General features: G+C 45.5%; 2 protein-coding genes across 4 annotated transcripts; one reads left to right on the top strand and one right to left on the bottom strand.

Annotated features, from left to right (window-relative positions):
- Positions 1-8,512: 8,512 nt before the first annotated feature.
- On the top strand, positions 8,513-12,401 carry LOC109772250 (uncharacterized). Its single transcript, XM_020330938.4, has 4 exons — positions 8,513-9,163; positions 9,249-9,487; positions 10,301-10,449; positions 11,886-12,401. Exons 1-4 carry the CDS (start codon positions 8,979-8,981, stop codon positions 12,132-12,134), a joined length of 822 nt encoding a protein of 273 aa, XP_020186527.1. The 5' UTR covers positions 8,513-8,978; the 3' UTR covers positions 12,135-12,401.
- Positions 12,402-12,550: 149 nt separating this feature from the next.
- On the bottom strand, positions 12,551-17,829 carry LOC109772249 (purple acid phosphatase 22). 3 transcript variants are annotated; one of them, XM_073509169.1, is made up of 6 exons: positions 17,613-17,802; positions 17,408-17,483; positions 17,058-17,301; positions 13,163-14,029; positions 12,980-13,068; positions 12,551-12,885 (listed from the first exon to the last, which is right to left on the bottom strand). In XM_073509169.1, the coding sequence occupies exons 1-6, from the start codon at positions 17,785-17,787 to the stop codon at positions 12,669-12,671; spliced, it is 1,668 nt and encodes a 555-aa protein (XP_073365270.1). In that variant the 5' UTR covers positions 17,788-17,802; the 3' UTR covers positions 12,551-12,668. The 3 variants fall into 3 exon arrangements, with proteins under 3 accessions (XP_073365270.1, XP_073365271.1, XP_020186525.3); XM_073509170.1 differs by having other exon boundaries at positions 17,058-17,483; positions 17,613-17,829; XM_020330936.3 differs by having other exon boundaries at positions 17,058-17,697.
- Positions 17,830-18,443: the final 614 nt, after the last annotated feature.

The following is an 18,443-nucleotide window of genomic DNA, read 5'->3' on the forward strand; positions in this document are numbered from 1 at the left end:
CCAACGAGGAGCAGAAGGAAATGACAAGCAGTTTTCAGTAAGGTATTCTCTGCAAGCACTGAAATTATCGGTAACGGATAGTTTTGTGATAAAGTAATTTGTAACGGGCAACAAGTAATGAAAGTAAATAAGGTGCAGCAAGATGGCCCAATCCTTTTTGTAGCAAAGGACAAGCCTGGACAAACTCTTATATGAAGGAAAACGCTCCCGAGGACACATGGGAATTATCGTCAAGCTAGTTTTCATCACGCTCATATGATTCGCGTTCGTTACTTTGATAATTTGGTATGTGGGTGGCCGGTGCTTGGGTACTGCCCTTTCTTGGACAAGCATCCCACTTATGATTAACCCCTATTGCAAGCATCCGCAACTACAAAGAAGTATTAAGGTAAACCTAACCATAGCATGAAACATATGGATCCAAATCAGCCCCTTACGAAGCAACTCATAAACTAGGGTTTAAGCTTCTATCACTCTAGCAACCCATCATCGACTTATTACTTCCCAATGCCTTCCTCTAGGCCCAAACAATGGTGAAGTGTCATGTAGTCGACGTTCACATAACACCACTAGAGGAGAGACAACATACATCTCATCAAAATATCGAACGAATACCAAATTCACATGACTACTTATAGCAAGACTTCTCCCATGTCCTCAGGAACAAACATAACTACTCACAAATCATATTCATGTTCATAATCAGAGGGGTATTAATATGCATAAAGGATCTGAACATATGATCTTCCACCAAATAAACCAACTAGCATCAACTACAAGGAGTAATCAACACTACTAGCAACCCACAGGTACCAATCTGAGGTTTTGAGACAAAGATTGGATACAAGAGATGAACTAGGGTTTTAGAGGAGATGGTGCTGGTGAAGATGTTGATGGAGATTGACCCCTCCCGCTGAGAGGATCGTTGGTGATGACGATGGCGATGATTTCCCCCTCCCGGAGGGATGTTTCCCCGGCAGAACAGCTCCGCCGGAGCCCTAGATTGGTTCCGCCAAGGTTCCGCCTCGTGGCGGCGGTGTTCGTCCCAAAAGCTTGCTTGTGATTTTCCAGGGTAAAAGACTTCATATAGCAGAAGATGGGCACCGAAGGCCTGCCAGGGGGGCCACGAGGCAGGGGGCGCGCCCAGGGGGGTAGGGCGCGCCCCCACCCTCGTGGCCAGGGTGTGGGCCCCCTCTAGTTGATTCTTTCTCCAGTATTTTTTATATATTCCAAAACGTGCCTCCGTGAAGTTTCAGGACTTTTGGAGTTGTGCAGAATAGGTCTCTAATATTTGCTCCTTTTCCAGCCCAGAATTCCAGCTGCTGGCATTCTCCCTCTTCATGTAAACCTTGTAAAATAAGAGAGAAAAGGCATAAGTATTATGACATAACATGTAATAACAGCCCATAATGCAATAAATATCGATATGAAAGCATGAAGCAAAATGGACGTATCAGGGTTCGAGAACTATGTAGACATGACCGAGACTCATCTCTGGTCAATAACCAATAGCGGAACCTGGATGCTCATATTGGCTCCCACATATCCTACGAAGATCTTTATCGGTCAAACCGCATAACAACATACGTTGTTCCCTTTGTCATCGATATGTTACTTGCCCGAGATTCGATCGTCGGTATCTCAATACCTAGTTCAATCTCATTACCGGCAAGTCTCTTTACTCGTTCCGTAATGCATCATCTCGTAACTAACTCATTAGTCACATTGCTTGCAAGGCTTATAGTGATGTGCATTACCGAAAGGGCCCAGAGATACCTCTCCGACAATCGGAGTGACAAATCCTAATCTCGATCTATGTCAACTCAACAAACACCATCGGAGACACCTGTGGAGCATCTTTATAATCACCCAGTTATGTTGTGACGTTTGGTAGCACACTAAGTGTTCCTCCGGCATTCGGGAGTTGCATAATCTCATAGTCATAGGAACATGTATAAGTCATGAAGAAAGCAATAGCAACAAACTTAAACGATCATCGTGCTAAGCTAACGGATGGGTCTTCTCAATCACATCATTCTCTAATGATGTGATCCCATTCATCAAATGACAACTCATGTCTATGGTTAGGTAACTTAACCATTTTTTATTAACGAGCTAGTCAAGTAGAGGCATACTAGTGACACTCTGTTTGTCTATATATTCACACATGTACTAAGTTTCCGGTTAATACAATTCTAGCATGAATAATAAACATCATTTATCATGATATAAGGAAATATAAATAACAACTTTATTATTGCCTCTAGGGCATATTTCCTTCAATGACATGTGTAGACATTTAGTACTTACCGACATTGGGGGATTGGGTAATTTTGCTACACGATCACACCCAAGAACACTATGAAGATGGAGGTAAGGATCCAACTCACCGACGATGCAGAGTAGCAGAAGTAGTGACGAGTCAGTGCCGCGCGACAATCCCGCCAATTCCCGCAGCTATTATGTACCTCCCAGCCACGAGAATTGTTCTTCGAGAAGAGAGTCAAAGTAGACGACGCATTCGAGGTATCCACGCGTTCCAAGATGGGGAATCCTTCTCCTATTCCACTTGTAAGATGGGGACGATTCCCTCCTTGTCCAATTCGGCCTAGGGGCATGCCATACCATGTGGCGCCCCATGTGCCCCCCCCCGTGGGCCCACTAGAGGTCGGCATCCCATTCCACAAATAAAATTATAGATTTTCGGATGTCTCCGGAACCCATCCCGATGACCCCGAAAACTTACCATATATAGATCCGGACTTTCCAAAGTCATGCTACACCTTTCTAAAATTCCCAAAACCCTTTTGGAAGCACCCAAAACTCCTCTTTTAACTCATTTCTCCGGTAATCAGCACTAGAACCAGTTAAGCATGTGACCCTATGATACGTCTCCAATGTATCTATAATTTATGAAGTATTCATCCATGTTTATTATAGTTTTGTATGATTTTGGTGCACTTTTATATGATTTTCATGGACTAACATATTGACCCAGTGCCCGGTGCCAGTTGTTTTCTGCTTGTTTTTGTTTTCCAGAAAATCCATATCAAATGAAGTCCAAATGCAGCCAAACTTTTTGACGATTTTCTGGAACATAAGAGACACTGGAAACTACGGGGGGAGAGCAGAAGACCCACAGGGGCCCCACAACCCACCAGGGTGCGCCCAGGGGGTGGCCGCGCCCTGGTGCCTAGTGGCCCCCCTGTGGCCCATCTTCGCTTGACTCCAACGCCAAAAAATCTTATAAATACAGAAACCCCCAGAAATAACCCTAGAAGTTCGACTCCGCCGTTGCAAGCCTCTGTACCTCTACGACCCCATCTAGAGCCCTTTTCCGGCACCCTGCCGGAGGGGGAAACCATAACCGGAGGCCATCTTCATCATCCCGGCGGTCTCCATGATGATGAGGGAGTAGTTCACCCTCGGGGTTGAGGCTTTGTACTAGTAGCTATGTGTTTGATCTCTCCCTCTCTCGTGTTCTTCATTTGGCATGATCTTGATGTACTGCGAGCTTTGTTAATATAGTTGGATCATATGGTGTTTCTCCCTCTCTATCTTGTTGTGATGAATTGAGTTTTTACCTTTGAGATTTCACTTTTATCGGATTGAATACTTTGTTGGATTTGAGAACACTTGATGTATGTCTTGCATATGAATACCCGTGGTGAAATGGGGTATTATATTGATTCACTTGATGTATGTTTTGGTACTCAACCCGTGGATTCTCGGGGTGACATTGGGGTAATCTATGCATAGGGGTTGATGCACGTTTTCTTCCTACTTTCTCCGGTAGAAATCTTGGGGCACTCTTTGAAGTTCTTTGTGTTGGATTGAATATCATGAATCTGAAGTTGTTTGATGCATATCGTATAATCAACTCATGGGCACTTGTGGTGACATTAGAGTATTTAGGTGACATTAGAGTTGGTTTGATGTGTATCATATGGTGTTATTTTAGTACGAACTCTAGGGCTGTTTGTGTTTCATTTATAGGAATAGCTCAATAGATCGATCGAAAAAGATAACTTTAAGGTGGTTTCGTACTCTACAAACAATTTCATCATATGTTCTCTGCTAGACAAGAACTTTGGAGTGATTCTTCGTCACATGTTGAGGGATTGTTATATGATTCAACTATGTTATCATTGTTGAGAGATTGCACTAGTGAAAGTATGAACCCTAGGCCTTATTTTCAAGCATTGCAATAGCATTTGTTCTCATTTTTGTTACTTGTTACCTTGCTATTTTTTTGTTCCTATTACAAAAACCTATATCTACTATCCATATTACACTTGTATCACCATCTCTTCGCTGAACTAGTGCACCTATACAATCTACCATTGTATTTGGTGTGTGGGAACACAAGAGGCTCTTTGTTATTTGGTTGCAGGGTTGTTTGAGAGAGACCATATCTTCATCCTACGCCTCCCACGTATTGATAAACCTTAGGTCATCCACTGAGGTAAAATTGCTACTGTCATACAAAACTCTGCGCTTGGAGGCCCAACACGAGTCTACAAGAATAAGTTGTGTAATAGACATCACCCTACAGGTTCAGAAAAAAGTGAACATGTCTCGGAACCCCTTCCAGACAATAGTTAATAGCGGGATTTGGACATGCATATTCACGAAGTTCTCGAGCAAACCTTTGTTTACAAATACCATTCTTTTGCTTCGCGATACGCTTACGGAACCCGAGGGGAGATTATTGGTATCCCCGTGATCAACTCCTTGATCACTATTCCGGTTATCCTCATTACCGGCTTCGTTCTCTTTACTCGTGTCCGTGTTCCAGTATCTCGTGATCATAATCACAAGTGTCTGGTCACGCGGTAATGATTGACACCATAACACCAAGTGGGCCCAGAGAGTATCTCTCTATCATGAGGGGAACAAATCCCGGTCTTGAACTATTGCTACCGAGACATATGTTTCCGGTATACCCGTAAGTCACCTTTATTCACATCCATTTACGGAGTGACATGTGATAAACTCCAAAGTAACCATCCGGTATGTAGGTATACAATATTCTCATGGTCCAAGGGACAATGCTAACGTGAACAAGTTATATGAAGTACCGATAACATAGCAATGATGACATCTCTTAGTAATTCATGAGTTGGGTCTATCCTACTCCATTGCTATCATGACAATGGTGTTCTCGTATATTGATAGCATCCTTGTTACAATAACACTGCTCATGATCAGGAAAACAAGATCATCATCAATACATGAATTTGTCTCATAGGCTAGACTAGGGATCACTTCGTGTTTATATTTCCACACATGCATTTGGGTTTTCCTCCGAATCTCATATTCAAGAACCAATACAATTGTAGCACAGAAACATAAACTTAATAATGAACATGGAAATATAATAATAACATTTATTATTGCCTCTGGGCATATTTCCAACACTAGAGGAGAGCATTGTGTGATTATTTTGTTCATGGCGGGTGGTTGGAGTGACATAAATTACCGAACCCTAAGTTTATGAAATATTGCATGATGGGCTGTTGGAACGCCAAAGTTAATGACTATGGTTTTAGATGCTATCTTAATTATTTTTCTTGCATTTGCGGATGCTTGCATAGAGAGTACAATCATAAGTACGTTGTTTGTTCAAGTAAGAACAATACTTTATCATAGGTTTCACTGCACAACAAATTATCAAAATAATGAATGATAACTCAATGAAACTCCAGTGTGTCCTCAAGAGCACCCTATAAGTAAAACCACCGGCTTGTCTTTATCACAATTAATGATTGGGTCACTTGCTGCACTGTTGCACTTTTGTTATAATTTACTTTCTTGCAATTACTCTTGCTTTCAAATAGACCATCAAACACTCTTTACAACTTTTACCATAGACTTTTCGATAATTGAAGTGTATGCGGGCGGTGTTGGATGACCGGCTCCGGCACCAGTGTTTGCGGACTGGTCCCCTGTTCACGGATGGATGCCGAAGCAAATTTGTAGGTCCGCCTTGGAGATGCCCTTATTAGAGGATCTCCAATAAAATATGCAAATTTGGAGATGTAAAACACAAAATTTACATCTCCAAAAAAGGGTCAACTCCAACAGATGATGCAAAAGGGAGATGTAAAAGTGCAACTCCAATAGGTGAAGAGGGAGAAGGAGCTTGGGAATCCGCCCGTTAAGCATAGGGCGTGAAGGATCGAGCTATTGTTGTCCCTCCTTTCCCCAGTCTACAATAATACTGAAAAAGGGGATTGCATTCATGACAGATTATACGAGGAATGACAAGTTAAGTTACGATGAGAAGTCAAAATGTTCTCCATTGATAAATTTCCCTACCAATTCCAACCTCTCACCCCTCTTTTCGATGGTGGGAGATAGACTCTAAAACTCTTATTCACTGTCCCCTATTTTACAGATGTGTTCAACCAAATTGGATGGTTGCACCTCTTGGGCTCCATGGCACCCATTTTCCTCAGTAATACTTTTAGGTTTCAAAATTTCGAAAGAAAAATCTTACATACGCATATAGATGTGCTCCATGTATGTAAAATGTCATTAAAAATATTTTCATCTGTGATCGAAAATAAATAAACAAATCAAAAAACTTATTTATTCATGAAAAATTATAGATGGTGATTAGCATCTATACCAACATGTGAAAACGAATGACTGCACGGCAGGCGTGGTGAGCAATCTTCAAATCATTCAATACAAGGTGTGATTTCTTTGTTTTGAAAACAACTGCCCTGATTCCTTCCCGGCCGGGTTGGTGAGTTCTGGCAAATTTGACAAATTTGACCTATAAACGAAATCAAATCACAGAATGAATTGTCCGTGAAACTATTTCACGCGGCTGACCCGTGGCGCCTAGCTCTCAGGCGCTGCACTAGTGCAACGTCTGGGAGCTAGGCGCTGCACTAGTGCAACGCCTAGGAGCTAGGCGCTACACTGTATAGTGTGGCGCCTAGCTCTCAGGCGCTGCACACTGACTTAGTAATTTTCTGATCACACGGGTGCGACGCTGGCCGTGTAGCGCCTATCTGTGAGGCGTTGCACAGTGTAGTGTGGCGCCTTCGTGTCGGGCGTCACACAAAAAAGGTCAGCCACGTGAAATAGTTTCACATAGAGTTCATTCTGTGATTTAATTTTGTCTATAGGTTAAATTTGTCAAATTTGCCGTGAGTTCTCCGGCAGCGTGTGCAGCACATCACATCAGATCACATCACCGTTATTCTTTGGGAGCTACTAGTGGTAGGATCTCGTGGGGGTCAGTTTGGTTACTGTTGAGCACCAACCGCGAACAGTGTGTAAAACACAAGGAGCAAAGAAAGGCCAGCACCAACGGGGGTTGCAGCTGGCTGGTTGCAACTGCTCCATAACTCGTGGCTGGAAGATCTGGTGGCTCGAGACATTAACTAGGCCGAGGACAGGGAGGCATGGAGCTCCATGGAGATCTTGTACGTACGTACGCCTTCGCACCGCCGTGCATGCCGTATATGGACAGAGAGGTTTAGCTCTGAATATTCAAGGCTGTTTTTAACGGGGCGGCGGTCTAACTGTTGACGAGGAAAGTCCAGGCGACTTTCGGCTGGCGAAGGTGACTCTCTCTGATAAGAAGAGGGGGAAGAAAATGAAAGGGGGTGTGAACGGGACTTGTTTTTTCAGTCAAAAGCTTGTAGGAATATAAATCCCGAGGACCGATCGACAAATCAAACACATGCACTACCAACTTCAGCAGTTTTGACCTTCAGGTCAGCTGCTTCCCAACTGACATTTCTTCCCTCGTGGCAGAATTTGCCCTGCTAGGAAGGATCATATCCTGCTTTTCTTCCCTTCTCTTCGATCTTCTTTAGGATCATATAGTACCATTCAAATCCCCGGTCCCGGTGGGTTCCAGGGTTCAGCTCCTCCACAACTGTCAGCCCGATCGATGATACAGTGGTCTTGGTGAGGCGCACATCACGATCAGTTGCCAAAGACTGTGAGCAAGTGTTTCTAGTGTACGCGGTTCAGTTAACCCGGCAAAGCAGCCACAAATGCTCCCTGAAAAACACCGTGCTCATCCCTGCATGTATATAACCGAAGCATATTCCTTGTATCTTCTGTTTTAGCCACTGCACCGTCAACATTTTAGTTTAGCTCGACCCTGCGGTGGTGGAGTCCGTCTCCTCACACCGGGGAACCGAGGGTTGTTTCAGACAAAAGTCTAGTTACAACACTGTAGGTGCACAGTGGAGTCTGAAACCCCTCGTGTATCGCGTGCCTTCTCGGCGAGAAAATCGAAGAGAGCTCTCAGATTATTTTTATTTATTTTTAAATGGAAGAGAAGAACTTTTTATGGAGAATCTTTTTTTTGAATTTTTTTTGTTGAGAATCTTTTTTTTTTGAGAATCTGGAAGAGAAGAACTGAGGTTCCGCTATATGTTGGGCCGTTAACCTCGTATTATTACCTGGGCTCACGGCCCATTATCAGATGGAGAACCGCACGAACGCACGTAAAAGATCTCTCAAAAAAAAAGTCTGACGTAAAAAAAAAGTGGGGGAAAATCTCGACGACGCTCATCTCACCGTCGTTTGCCTAGAAAAAAGAGAGTCACCGTCGTCCCCCGCCTTCTCATCGGCGGCCCCTGCCTCCGCCGCTCGCCTTCTCCCTGCCCCTAGCCCCGATCTCGCGCCGTCGGCCACCGGTCCGCGTCGTCACTTATCCCTTCCCTCTTCGCCTTCCATCCCGTGCCTTCCCCATACCCCAGCCGCCTCCGCTGCTCGTTCAGTCCTCCCCGCGCAGAGCCGCAGCCGCCGCCTGCCAACGCCGGGACGGACTACTGGTTGGCAGGTTCCAGTCCAGGACGTGGCTGGTACAGTGACACCTGGGGTCCTGCAGTTCCATCGAGCAAGCGATCCGAAGGAGGGGACGGGCGCACACCAGGTGTTCGAGGGAATGCACCTCTGAAACGCCTTTCCCCCTCGGCCTCCGCGAGACGAACGCGTCGAGAATGACGTTCGGGTCTGTCATCGAGAGGAACGTGGCGCGGCCGCTCATGAGGCTGGTCACCATGGGCGGTGCGCCGATCCTGCAGCAGCTCCACCTGGAGGAAAGGCTGCTGCGCCGCACTAGCGATAACTGGTGCATTGTCAACGATGGCACGGCTCCGCCCACCATTGTCATGGGTGTCTCTGGGTAATGTCCTCTTGGTGTCTTCGGTAAGTTGCCTTTTGTTCGTGCGTGCATAGTGTGGTTGTTTATATGGTTTTCGCTCCAACAGGAAGGTCTCTGAGCTCGTCAAGATACGGCCTGTGCTTCGGGATCATGTGCCAGTGGTAAGGCGGTTCAGTGGAGGTGGCACTGTCATTGTTGATCAGGGGACGGTGTTTGTCACCTTCATTTGCAACAAGACTGCTGTCGCTGGGTTGCAGCCGTTTCCCCGTGACATCATGTCATGGACAGGCCAGCTGTATGGCAAAGTGTTCCGTGGATTCGGTGAATTTCATCTCCGTGAAAATGGTATGTCGAATTAGCAGACTATTTTACCACTTGCCAGTTTAATTTTACCATGGAGTTGTTTTATTGTAATTGATGGATTCTTAGTCAGGCCTTTGATTATTCATTTACGGCGTCCATTTATATAGCGGTGTGCACTCGCTATTCTCAAATTCCTGTACTGAACTTACTCAATCTTTCATCCTTTTTTCCTCTGTATTTTATTTTATTGACAATATTAAGGTCTCGAAATATCTCAGGGTTTCCCAGCGGGCATGTTTTGAATTTTGACCAGTTGCATCGCGAATCTAGAATCTACTCCCTCCGTTCACAAATATAAGATGCTTTGGGTATTTCAATATGGACCACATACGGACTGAAATGAGTGAACAAACACACTAAAACGTGTCTATACATCCGATTCACAAAAAAGTTAAAACATCTTATATTTATGAATGGAGGGAGTACTAAACTGATCCCTGTAGTCTGCAACTTTACATACCATTGACTGAAAGAAAGCCATGGAATCACATATCACATGACTACAATTCTGATCCCCATTGTAATCTTTAATTCTTGTTTTGAAATGTATGTATAAATATGTTTTGCTCTGTTTATTGCCTTGCAAGTTGCAAGGGTTCCTGGAATGATTTGATGTACACAGAAGCTACTATCCTCTATTTGACATATCTCTTTCCAGATTTAAAATTATGTTCATAGAAAATTGATCCTGGATCTGGCATATATATATTGAATATTCAGGGATGTCAATTCGCAGTGTACATGTGTTGTATATCTTTCTCAAGGCTATTCTCATGTGTGCATTATTTTTCGCAGACTATGCATTCGATCATCGAAAGTTTGGTGGAAATGCTCAGTCCATAACGAAAGATCGTTGGGTACACCACACATCATTCTTATGGGATTATGATGTGAAAAATATGAGTTATCTAAAAAACCCACAACGTGCTCCTGAATATCGCCAGGTACAATTATCTCTGTGATATTTTTGCTTTGCTTTGAACCATCCAAAGTATTACATTTTTACCTTTCCAAACAGAATATGGATTTAGAGACCTTAACGTGGCGAATTATGCCCATATCAGCTTCTATTATTTGTTATGTTACCAAATTTAACTGTTTAAGGCTGGTCAGTGTTGGTATGTTTCCCCAAACATGGGAAACAAGTTGATCTTTTAGTAGCAGTCCAGTCGCTATCTTGGGTTCACTATTTTCTAAAAACTCAGGATGACAAGATATATAAACCACTGAACTGTCAACTGAATTTCACCGAATGAAAAAAAATCTCTGCTTACAGTGGATGCACTCATCTTAGAATAGACAGGTTTCATAAAACTTTGTGCAGTCCTTGGCACAGTTTACCCAGGAGCAGAGTTAACTGCTCGGTCTCTTCCAATTTTGGAAATATGAGCGATAGTTCCACCGAAAGACTGAATAGAGTTCCACAGAAAGACTGAATAGGAAAGTTTATGAGCGAGATTGTAGTTAACTGTTTATTGATATTGACACCTGAAGGGCGAATAATTTGAGGAATTTCAGTGTAAGCATTTGTGTGCACATCCTTCAGAATATCATGTAGTTGAAAGCGCTGAGTTGAGTAGCACATGTGTTACGATCAGTTATTGGCTGCAATGGTCTGGCACTGCACAAAACACTCTGCAAAGTTTAGTGCCAAGAAGCAGCATTTTTCCCAGGAATGGCGTATTTCTTTAGAAACTAGAAACACTGTCCTATTAGTATGATCCCTAAGTGGCACAATGACCGTTGAGTACATCCCAGTCTTTCATAGGTTTTTTTTAGCAAAGGTAGCTAGGCTTTTATTAATTGGTAAAGATGTTTACAGGAAAAGCTATCGGGTCACTTGACGTGCCCAACCAAAGATGCCGCCCCTGGGGGAGAGAGACACCCGACCTAGCTAGCCTATGAGCTTAAAAATTAGAAGCTCGAGGTTCAAACGAAAAATTACAATAATTAAACATTCTAACAGTTTGCAAGATCTCTTTGATAACACTCCCGTAGTTTCCTCCAACTCCTTGGTGAATATGATTGACGACCTGTTTGCAATCGGATGCGATCTGAAGATGCTGCATGCCCAAGTCTTGCGCCAACCATAAAGCCTCTCGGCAGGCTAAAGCTTCTAGAGTAGCAGGATCACCGATGCCATGAAGCACTAGCACTGAAGACCCAAGATAGGAACCCTATCGGTCTCGACAATTGTTGTTATTTTGTGATAGTGGGCTGATTCAGAGAAATTTTTGTTGTTATGAAAATAGGTTTTTATTTTGGGAAGTCAGGAACAGTGTCATTTCATTACGTTGATAGTCTAGGCCTTTCAACCATTGCAAGTCTTTGAAGTTCAGTCATGGTGATCTCCAAACTAAAAGCCTTTCTTATTTTTCAGGCGAGGGACCACTCAGATTTCCTATGCCGCATGAACGAGTACATGCCATCACGATCAGTTTTCACTGAAGGGATAACCGCGGCCCTCGGAGAACACTTTACGGTCCAACACACGGAGTTAGAAATGGCACTCTCTGACCACGATGACTTCGTGCCTTCTACAAAGGTGTTATCGCCGCAGGACTTGCAAGACATCATCTCCTCCAAGGAGGCCCCCACAGTAGAGAGAGTTCAAGGATGGCCACGGTGATGAAGATCACTGCGTGTTTTGTGACATACGGCAATTTTTGTGCACATGATGAACTCAACTTGGAGTTTAGGCCATACTCACTGCATTCACTTGATTTTGACAAATCAGTCAATCAGAAGGTGTAGTTCCAATATTTTTGGCAGCCTTGGTTATGCTGTTGCCTGGTGAAAATCGGTTATAGGATTCAGACGAGGCTTTGTGAACATGCTTGGTTGGCAGGCCATTTGGGCCATCACGAGTTATCACACATGAGTTATCTTTGGTAAACTGCTTGCGGATCTTGGTACGCGGTCCACTATTACGCACCATGTGCGATATTCTACATCATCGCACACAATTTGTTGAACATAATCGTTTGAACACACACGGTTCTTGAATTTCAATCGTGTGTGTTATCTTGACTTATCACGCGCGTATTTTCGAACGAACTGTGAGCATCATTCCGTACTGGTGAAAGTGTTGTCTTATGACCCAATTAAAGGGTTTGATTTCCTAACCGCCCCAACAGTAGGGTGTTCACTGATCTGCAACATCCTACAACTCCTCGTCCTGACGACCGGCGGCTGCCATGGATAGCTTTGGACTAGCCAAGCTCTCCAACCAGACCTCGTCGCGGACGGTGGCGTATTCGTCGTCGTTGCGGTGCCACGTCCAGACGGCGCTCGTCTCGTCCACGATCCTCAGCCGGCCGTGCCCAAAGCTCGCCTCCTGGAACACCGACAGGTGCGCCGACTTGTGATCCTCCAGGAACCTTCAACACAAAAACAAGAATCAAGCTTCAAAATCTAACAAAAGGCCAAGGAAATCCTCAGCAGCATCAGTGAGATCGACCGATGATCGCGTACTTGAGAGCAAGCCCTTCTCTGTTGCCGCCGTCGCCGATGGTTATGTACATCGGGCCCCGGCCGTCGGCCTCGTTGTCGTAGATCCTCGTCTGTTTCATCCATCAGCCAGAAAATTAGTTCATTAATGGAGCAAGAATATAGGAACACCACGAGATGAGATGATCAACGGTAAGGATTGCTTACGAATCGCTCGTAGGCGTGGACGTGGCCGGAGAAGACGACGTCGACGCGGGCCTCGTAGAGGAGCGCCTCCATGGCGGCGCGCATCGCCTCGCCCTCCCCCTGGTGGGCCTGGTTGGTGTTGTACCACGGCGCGTGCAGCAGCACCAGCAGCCACGGCGTCCTCCGCCGGTCCACGCCGGCGAGGTCCCGCTCCAGCCACGCGCGCTGCGCCGACCCCTCCTCGAACTCGGCGTAGGAGCCCAGCATCACGACGTGCGCCGCGCCGCCGGCCGCGTCGAACGAGTAGTAGAGGTTGGAGGCGGAGCCGCTCTCCTCGTGCGGCATCCGCCACCGCGCGTTGTAGGCGACGAAGGGCGCGAAGCCGACGACGGGGAGCGCCTCCGCCTCGTGGTTGCCCTCCGTCACCATCCACGGCCGCGCGCTCGCCAGCGGCTGCACCAGCCGCCCGAACGAGTCCCACAGCGGCTGCTGCGTGTCCGCGTACGACAGGTCGCCCGGGAGCAGCAGCATGTCGTAGTCCGCGCCGCCGATGTGCGCCAGCGTCGACGCCGTCCACCGGGTCTGCCCGAGGTCGCCGATGACGACGAGCTCGAGCGGGAGGGACGCCGGAGGGGTCCGGAGGGTGAGCTCGTCGCCGGCCTTGCCGCACCGGTAGTGGTAGGTTGTGCCGGGCGCCAGCGGGCCGATCGTCACGTGGTGGATCGCGCCGGACTCGTAGAAGAAGTATTTGTACGTCGCCTGGTCGCCCGTCGCTGACGCGGTGTAGTTGCCCCGAGATTCGCCGTACTCCACCACCGACGGCGTGTTCCGGTCGTCAGTGACCCATGAAATCCTCATCTTGTTCCTTCCCACAGTTGAAATGTGCACCTGATGGGTACCATGTGAAAAATGTAAATTGGTGAAAATTACCAGCAAAAATAAACACAGTTACATAAAAGAATTGTATGAACAGTATGATAAAAGAAAACGGGACTGCTAAATCCCAGTCGACTGAGACTTAACCAAGTCTTAGGCCCTGTTTGGTTCATAAGTCCTAGGAAAATACACTTTGGTTCCTGGTTGTATATGCACCCTATATGGGGATTTTTTTAAATATTTTAATAAAAAGTCAAAATAGGTAAGAACTATTTTGACAAAACACTTGACTTACTTTTGCACTGATATATAATTCTTGATGAAAAAAAAACAAAAGTTGACCTCACAGCAAAAAAGACAAAATTTATTTGCTATTATAGGTCACTATTCACACTATTTTAGCCAAAAATTTGTCTTTTTTGAAAAGAAGTCAAAAGGATATTTTTTTGTGGTATTTCTCACGAGTACAATAGAAGGTCAAGTTTATTTCAAAAATATTTTCAGGAATTTTGGACTTTTTGTTGAATTACTAATTTTTTTCCTATATAGGGTGCATATGTCCCCATAGACCAAAAATTCCCCTCCATAAGTCCTAGGACTTTTTTTAGTCCCAACTTATAAGTCCCAAGTCCTTAAAAAGTCCCTACCTGTTTGGTTCCTGGAACTTATAAGTCCCTATAAGACCATATTACAACTACAAGTCCCTATAAGACTCTCCGAGAGTCTTATTTCATAAGTCCTAAATGCCCACTTTAAGTCCCTATAAGTCCCTCCTGTTTGGTTTAGATGGGACTTATAGGGACTTTTTTAAGTCCCTAAACCAATAAGTCCCTGGAAACAAACACCCTCTTAGTCAATGCTATATTCGTGGGATCTTACATGGAGATCCGTGCTAATTATTTTTTTAGTTTTATTTTTAGGATCTTATGTTATGTCACTTGACTTAGACTTGGTTAAGATTCAGTCGATTGAGGCCTAGCCACACCCAAAATAAAAAAGCTATGACGCAAGGGCAAGTCTAGGAAAATATTGAGGTGTCAGCGGTATTTTGCTTTTGAAACTCAGGCTGCAGGACCAGGAGCCCGGTTTCAAAAATAATAATAATCAAAAATCATAATTTAAAGTGTTGAAAAATCTCAAAAAACTGCAAACATAAGTAACACTACATGTTTTGTAAATTCCTGTGATAAAATATGTTTTGATGTCTCCTAAAATCCGCGTTGCCTTTCCATCTCAATTTTGTCTCAACTACAATCCTCGATTCACTCCCCTTCTTATAGGCACCGGGAGAGAACTGAGCATAGCTCGGTTGGAAAAGCGCGGGAGTTCGCAGCCAGCCCATCAGGGTTCAAGTCTCGGCTTGAGCGTTTGGTGCTCACGGAGTTTTCTTCTATAAAAAAATGCCAACAGGCTAGTCTAGCCCGAGTTGGTCTCTTTTTTTTATAGGCACCTGGAGAATATCTAGTATACTACTGAATCCCAGGTGCTACCATCAATTGTCAAACAACCACTGCGGGCAACTTTTGTAGTAACTCAATAAGTATCTATAGATGAATTGTGCTATTTTGTAATTTGTAAAGCCATCTTCTTCCAGAGGAATGAACTCCATAACAGAACTTCGCCCGTGCACGGATAGACAACCAGGGAAGCAACAAAGATGAACTCCAAAAACTGTTGTGAGGCTACTCATAATGAGAGTATAAAAGAAAATATCATGCATCTCAACTAGGCAATTTTGGTGAGGTAACATACAGTTAAATGTAGAGGGGAGAGAGAGAGAGTTGAGTATCATAATAAGTGCTAATATCACTAAAAATTTAGTGCGCTATAGCAAAATAACATCAGAATTAAAGTACGTTGCGTGCTGTATCGCACTATAGCGTGCTATTAGTCTGCTCAGGGGCGGATCTAGTGGGTGTGCCTTGGGTGCCATGGCACCCCTCCAAAATTGTAAAATAAATTTTATTATATAGTTAATACTAAATATCCATCAATTTTTCTGCTAATTTAAGAGTATTTGTTGAGATTATGATGATGTTTAGTGTAAACTTTGAACTGTGGCACACCCCCAAGCCCGCGATTGTAGGTCCGTCACGCCACTGAGCCTGCTGTATCGCACGCTGTAATGTTGATACGTGTCATGAATGGCAATAGATAAGACATCTAAGATATTATACTACACTAATATATAATGCTTTTCACTGTGAGCAACCTAATAATGCTATTGGGGGTGGTAGTGGGGTGTGGTTTGGCCGATTTAGACGTCCTAGCACTCTAGCAGCTGAAAGAGATTTGGCCGATTTAAAAGGCTTGGCGCTGGTTAATTAGCAGCTTCGGAACCCAAGGACCACTTGCGCAGCAGTCGGCAAGCTCAGCCCATGCCGACTAAAACAACATGGACCATTTGTTTGCACTTGTACCAAAAAGCATTTTTAGAACTTGGGTTGTAGACAAATTTTATTCAATGTTAAAATTTTCTTTGCACCTACTTTTAGGCCCACACGCCCTAAATTATATTTCTTCACCATCTACTTTCCCCCACAATTTGAGCTAAATTGTAGGCTATGGTTGGATGACCTCCGCCCGTTCACTGTCAGCGGACATGTCCATGTCCGCAGACAGTTGATGATCCAAAATAGGTGATCCACAATCTGCACATGAGCATCACATGAGCATGGTAGCATCTTGTACATGCATCAAGAACTAAGGGATAGCTGAAATTAACCTCAGATTGAGTTGCTTTTTTGTTTTGTTTTGTATTTTTTGCGAAACTCAGATTGAGTTGCTACAAGAAATGTCATTGTTACCCATTGTTGGGGATTCTCTGTCTATATTTTTCGCAAAAAAAAGGATTACCTGTCTATATATAAACAAAAAAACAGAGGATTGTGGGACAAAACGGTTTGAAAAATTCTCATAAATCAGCTGCCAGCGTCTCAGTGCGGCAAAATGAAGAACAAGCGGCTAAGAAAAACAACCCAATGCCAAATCCTTGCACACTCTTGAGAGTTGTTGAGAGTAAAAAAAAAATCCGCCGTACCTGCTGAGGATGAGCGGCCGGCTTGTCGTGGGCCGTGAGCACGAGCGGGCTCGGCGGCTGCCGGACGTACTCATCGGCGCGCGCGCAGAGGAACATGAGCGACGCGAGCCCCTGCATGAGCACCCTCCACGAGTTGGCCACGGCCCCCACGAAGAAGCTCCCGCGCCCGAGCGCCGCCCGGTCCATGCCCCGCAGGCACCGCTCGTTCGCCGCCGCGAAGAGGACCCTGGCCACGCCGAGGACGCTGCCGGCGGCGACGTGGTATGAAACGCGGATGAGCGCCGCCGCTACGCGGAATGCCACGCAGATAAAGAGCAGCGCGCGGAGCAGAAAGGCGGTCGGCTTCTTACGCGTGTCGCCGCGAAGCCAGGAGGAGCTCGGGCCCTCCGTCGACATCGCCGACCTTGGCTTTAAGTAGCACGAGACCTGGTAGGGTGTCATCGCACGCCATTATGTTAATAGTATTATGAGACGAAGACTTGTTGGTGGGCATATGTTGTGGGCCGAGTGGGTATCGGGTGGGAGTCTATCCGGAGGGAGATGCGACTGCGGTACCTGACATGCGCCGTGGGCGGCTGCCACGGTTGCGGCGGCCACCGGAGAGGAGGTGCGCGCTGGCGGTGGCGGTGGTGGTGTGGCGGAGGGGGAGGGAGGGAGGAGATAGGTAGGTTGGGGCTGGCATTGCTGCAGATTTTCTTTTCTTTTTCTGTGTTCCTCTTGATTTCTGCATTCGTTTGAGCCTCCGTAGCAGCAAGTGTCTCTGTTTGGATGGGAGCTGAAAGCCTGAAAGCAACACGTCAGCTGCTGACGGGTTGGAGGTTGATTACTCGAGGGGGACAGGAGGATATTACTAGATGCGGTTTGGGAGGCTGAAACCGTGGATGTGAGGTGGCAAATAATCTAGGCCTAGTTCTTTTGCCAGAATCCGACCCCTACCCAGCTTCTCCCAGAATCTTTGAGCCTCATTTGTTTTACAATATTATCTAGTTAGGATCTAATTAGACAGGATTGTAAAACAAACTGAGTTCAAAGATTCTGGGAGAAGCTGAGTAGGGATCGAATTCTGGGAGAATCCCCAGATTCTGGCAAAAGAACTGGGCCCTAGTCACCTAATCCATTTTACGACACTTTGATGGAAGGAGTTCGGAGAATTGCAATGGTCAGAGCATCTACAGCCGGGCGCTCCAAACCGGCCTCAAACGTTCGGGCGGTCCGCCCGGTCAGTGACCGGTCATGAAAATCTAATCCAGACGGGCGCCTCAAACGTCTGGGCTGACCGGCACACGTTATATCCATTCTAATATGGGACGGATATGGGGCGCCCGGAAACCCGTCGATCCGACGGATGCCTCCTCCACTGCCGCAGTGTGAACGTCGCGTGGCGTC

Source organism: Aegilops tauschii, chromosome 2 (assembly GCF_002575655.3).
Source record: "Aegilops tauschii subsp. strangulata cultivar AL8/78 chromosome 2, Aet v6.0, whole genome shotgun sequence".
NCBI classification, from domain to species: Eukaryota; Viridiplantae; Streptophyta; class Magnoliopsida; order Poales; family Poaceae; genus Aegilops; species Aegilops tauschii.